The following is a 4814-nucleotide window of genomic DNA, read 5'->3' as shown; positions in this document are numbered from 1 at the left end:
CCCTTTATAAAGGCGTCTTAACACTGAGACCATCAAACAGCAGCAAGAGACGGAGAGAGAGAGAGAGAGAGAGAGAAGGAGAGAGGAAGGGTGAAAGAAAGAAAAGAGAGGACTTGCAGAGAGTTGATAGAGACCTAAATAAATTATATCGCAATCAATCATTGGTGGTTCAATTAAGTAAACACACAAACGACAGTCATATTGTAAGAGTGTTCAGTGTGTTACTCAGCTCCTGGTGAACATGAAGATGAGCAGCAGAACCTTACTCAGCTCTGTTATCGTGCTCCTGGCCTTCCTGACCATCTGTGAAGGTGAGTTTGATTGACCTGTCTGTCTGTCTGTCTGTCTGTCTGTCTGTCTGTCTGTCTGTCTGTCTGTCTGTCTGCCTGCCTGCTTGCAGGTCTGTCTGTCTGCAGGTCTGTCTGTCGATCTTTCTGCACTGCAAAAAGTCAGCTCTCAAAAACAAGAAGAAGAAAAAAAAGCAATAAAATGGGGGAGTAATATTATTACTTAAAATAAGCAAAATAACAGAATAGGAAAATTTCACTTGACAAGTAAAAGATATCTTAAAACTAGTGCAAGAATATATTGCCTTGATTTAAGATATTTAATCTTATTTAGATTAACTTTTTGCTGTCTGTGCAGCAGATAACATAACATATATAGTTATTTTGCAAATGTATTTGTGTTTGAGGGAACAAGCACATGTATCCTCCTCTCTGGCTGGTTTTAGTGTCCTGATCATGATCCCTGTGAGATTCTAGAATATGAATAATGATATGTTAATTAATAAATATATATATGATACGCTCCCCTGCATGTCACTGTTCTGCAGCTGACCCTTGACCTTTTCCAGGGATGATAGGCAACGCGCTAAACTGCCAGTGCACGGGGACAGAGAGCCGGCGTATCGGTAGACTCATTGAGAACGTCAAGCTGTTCCCTCCCAACTCCCACTGCGCCGACACCGAGATCATGTGAGTCCTTTCTTTCTTTCTTTCTTTCATTTCTTTATTATTACAGGAGAAAAGTAACATTACAGATGTTAAAATGTGTTACATTTAGACTGGCCTGACTCAGTTAAAACTGGTCTACAGCAGGTTCCTGCCACCTCGCTAGCAAGCCACCACACATCCCTGACTTTAGAAATCAGGCAATTCTAAATGGTTCTGAGAAGCTCCTGTTTCATCATAAGGAGCCCTATATCACTCCTAAGTCTGACTAGTTCTGGTAAGGTTCTGGTGGTGTAATCAGGTCTGGTTGTGTAAAGGTGAGATATGGCTTTGACCGTGTGTGCCTGTGTTCCCTGTCTCTCCTGCAGTGCCACTCTGAAGGAGACGGGTCAGGAGCTCTGTCTGGACCCCAATGCACCCTGGGTCAAGAAGGTCATCGAGAGGATCCTGGCCAGGTAGGTCTTCACTGATCCTGTCTGCCTGCCTGTCTATCCATCTTTCTGCCTGTCTGTCTGTCTGTCTATCCATCTTTCTGCCTGCCTGCCTACCTGTCTATCCATCTTTCTGCCTGTCTGCCTGCCTGTCTGTCTATCCATCTTTCTGCCTGTCTGCCTGCCTGTCTGTCTATCCATCTTTCTGCCTGTCTGTCTATCCATCTTTCTGCCTGTCTGCCTGCCTGTCCATCCATCTTTCTGCCTGTCTGCCTGTCTGTCTATCCATCTTTCTGCCTGTCTGCCTGTCTGTCTGTCTATCCATCTTTCTGCCTGCCTGCCTGTCTGTCTATCCATCTTTCTGCCTGCCTGCCTACCTGTCTATCCATCTTTCTGCCTGTCTGTCTGTCTGTCTATCCATCTTTCTGCCTGTCTGCCTGTCTGTCTATCCATCTTTCTGCCTGCCTGCCTGCCTGTCTATCCATCTTTCTGCCTGCCTGCCTACCTGTCTATCCATCTTTCTGCCTGCCTGCCTGTCTGTCTATCCATCTTTCTGCCTGCCTGCCTACCTGTCTATCCATCTTTCTGCCTGTCTGTCTGTCTGTCTATCCATCTTTCTGCTTGTCTGCCTGTCTGTCTATCTATCTTTCTGCCTGCCTGCCTGTCTGTCTATCCATCTTTCTGCCTGTCTGTCTGCCTGTCTGTCTATCCATCTTTCTGCCTGTCTGTCTGTCTATCCATCTTTCTGCCTGTCTGCCTGTCTGTCTATCCATCTTTCTGCCTGTCTGTCTGTCTGTCTATCCATCTTTCTGCCTGTCTGCCTGTCTGTCTATCCATCTTTCTGCCTGTCTGTCTATCCATCTTTCTGCCTGTCTGCCTGTCTATCCATCTTTCTGCCTGTCTGTCTGTCTATCCATCTTTCTGCCTGTCTGCCTGCCTGTCTATCCATCTTTCTGCCTGTCTGTCTGTCTGTCTATCCATCTTTCTGCCTGTCTGCCTGTCTGTCTATCCATCTTTCTGCCTGTCTGCCTGCCTGTCTATCCATCTTTCTGCCTGTCTGCCTGCCTGTCTGTCTATCCATCTTTCTGCCTGTCTGTCTGTCTATCCATCTTTCTGCCTGTCTGCCTGTCTGTCTATCCATCTTTCTGCCTGTCTGTCTATCCATCTTTCTGCCTGTCTGCCTGTCCATCTTTCTGTCTGCCTGTCTGCCTCTATCCACCTTTCTGCCTGTCTGCCTGCCTGTCCATCCATCTTTCTGCCTGTCTGCCTGCCTGTCCATCCATCTTTCTGCCTGTCTGCCTGTCTGTCTATCCATCTTTCTGCCTGCCTGCCTGCCTGTCTGTCTATCCATCTTTCTGCCTGTCTGCCTGTCTGTCTATCCATCTATCTGCCTGTCTGCCTGTCTGTCTATCTGCCTGTCTGCCTGTCTGTCTATCCATCTTTCTGCCTGTCTGCCTGTCCATCTTTCTGCCTGTCTGCCTGTCTGTCTATCCATCTTTCTGCCTGTCTGTCTATCCATCTTTCTGCCTGTTGTGGTATATTACCTTGTTGGTTATGGATCAAAGAAACATATAGGCCCATTATTAAGTACAAATATACTACACTGTCTGCCTGTCGGTCTATCCATCTTTCTGCCTGTCTGCCTGTCTGTCTATCCATCTTTCTGCCTGTCTGCCTGCCTGTCTATCCATCTTTCTGCCTGTCTGCCTGCCTGTCTGTCTATCCATCTTTCTGCCTGTCTGTCTGTCTATCCATCTTTCTGCCTGTCTGCCTGCCTGTCTGTCTATCCATCTTTCTGCCTGTCTGTCTGTCTATCCATATTTCTGCCTGTCTGGCTGCCTGTCTGTCTATCCATCTTTCTGCCTGTCTGTCTGTCTATCCATCTTTCTGCCTGTCTGCCTGCCTGTCTATCCATCTTTCTGCCTGTCTGCCTGCCTGCCTGTCTATCCATCTTTCTGCCTGTCTGCCTGCCTGTCTGTCTATCCATCTTTCTGCCTGCCTGTCTGTCTATCCATCTTTCTGCCTGTCTGCCTGCCTGTCTATCCATCTTTCTGCCTGTCAGCCTGTCTGTCTATCCATATTTCTGCCTGTCTGCCTGCCTGTCTGTCTATCCATCTTTCTGCCTGTCTGTCTGTCTATCCATCTTTCTGCCTGTCTGCCTGTCTGTCTATCCATCTTTCTGCCTGTCTGCCTGTCTGTCTATCCATCTTTCAGCCTGCAGGCACCCACCCATCTGCCCATCTGCTTCCTTGCCTGCCTGCCTGCCTATACCTGCCTGCCTACCTACCAACCTGCCTGCCTGACTGAAATACTTAAACATGATTATTGTTGTTTCCACAGCAACAGCAAGGCCTGAAGTTCTGAATTGTGACTGTTCACGCAGTACCACTGATAGCCAGTAGAGGCAGTAGAGCATCCCTCTGCTGCTCAGTCTGAGAGAGGGTTTTAGCTGCCTGCCTTAGACAGCTCTGTGACGGATGGATTGTATTGATATAGCACGTTCACAAGAGCCTTTGACAGAGGAAGCCCATCACATCCACCTGCCATGTGAAGCTCCCCCACCTTCCAGAAGCCTTTGGACCTGGGTCATACAGGAGAGCTGTGTGTCGAAGCGGGATTGAATTGGATCACCTTTAACCACTGATTACAGGCTAATAAAGAGACTAATAAACGAGTCAAGATTGTTAAGATTATGGTTTTATGTCCCCATGTTGATTATTGTACTATATAGTCTTATTATGCGAGTCGTTGGTCTTTTTAAAATGATTTTTTTACATTGAATGTACCGTAATTAATCAAATGCAGGAGAAGATTGTTTGTATTGTACTAGAGTCTGTTAGAATGTCAGTGGTTGGTCTTTTTAAATATGTTTTAGCATGCATTAGGCTACATCATTATGGGTTGTAGTGTGTGTTTAAATGATCACAGAATGTATTTGTACGTCTACTTTTTTTTTTACATTTTTAGATTGTATTGCGCTCGATTGTTTTGGTGATAAGCACTGATTTGAAATGTCTTGTGCACGGCACTAACAATACTTAAGTTGGGGATTTGATTCCCGGTGGGACCATATATACTGAAAAATGTATGCACTCACTGCAATGTAAGTCGCTTTGGATAAAAGCGTCAGCTAAATGGAATTTATTATTATTAAATTCAGGAGCAGATTGTTTGTATTGTACTATAGTCCGTTATATTGTCAGTCGTTGGTCTTTTTTAAACATTTTTCAGACTGAATTTACCGTAACTAATCAAACGCAGGAGGAGACAGTTTTTTAAATTTCATGCAAATGATGTATTGCTTGTTTGGATCATAACACATATCTGAAGGCTTTTTGATCTCTATCTAATACCGACGTATTCGGTTTTTACAAAACATAAATAAAAAAGTATTGAAATATAAAATGCTTTTGTGATGCATAACATTCTA

At 45.1% G+C, this 4814-nt stretch overlaps 1 protein-coding gene across 1 annotated transcript; it reads left to right on the top strand.

The window, feature by feature from the left end:
- The first annotated feature begins 61 nt into the window (after nt 1-61).
- On the top strand, nt 62-4814 carry LOC308161338 (permeability factor 2-like). The gene is made up of 4 exons (XM_080535342.1): nt 62-311; nt 857-977; nt 1322-1408; nt 3725-4814. Exons 1-4 carry the CDS (start codon nt 242-244, stop codon nt 3738-3740), a joined length of 294 nt encoding a protein of 97 aa, XP_080391468.1. The 5' UTR covers nt 62-241; the 3' UTR covers nt 3741-4814.

This window comes from Nansenia antarctica, assembly GCF_963989245.1.
Source record: "Nansenia antarctica genome assembly, chromosome: 6".
Lineage (NCBI taxonomy): Eukaryota > Metazoa > Chordata > Actinopteri > Argentiniformes > Microstomatidae > Nansenia > Nansenia antarctica.
The sequence above is the reverse complement of the archived record's forward strand: the minus strand, read 5'-3'. Positions and strand labels throughout refer to the sequence as shown.

What these genes read in the sequence shown, in the direction of transcription:
- LOC308161338 (XM_080535342.1), top strand. Translation starts at nt 242, where the DNA reads ATGAAGATGAGCAGCAGAACCTTACTCAGCTCTGTTATCGTGCTCCTG. An exon ending in CTTCCTGACCATCTGTGAAG is followed by an intron (nt 312 to 856) that starts GTGAGTTTGATT and finishes GACCTTTTCCAG; the next exon opens with GGATGATAGGCAACGCGCTA. An exon ending in TGCGCCGACACCGAGATCAT is followed by an intron (nt 978 to 1,321) that starts GTGAGTCCTTTC and finishes TCTCTCCTGCAG; the next exon opens with TGCCACTCTGAAGGAGACGG.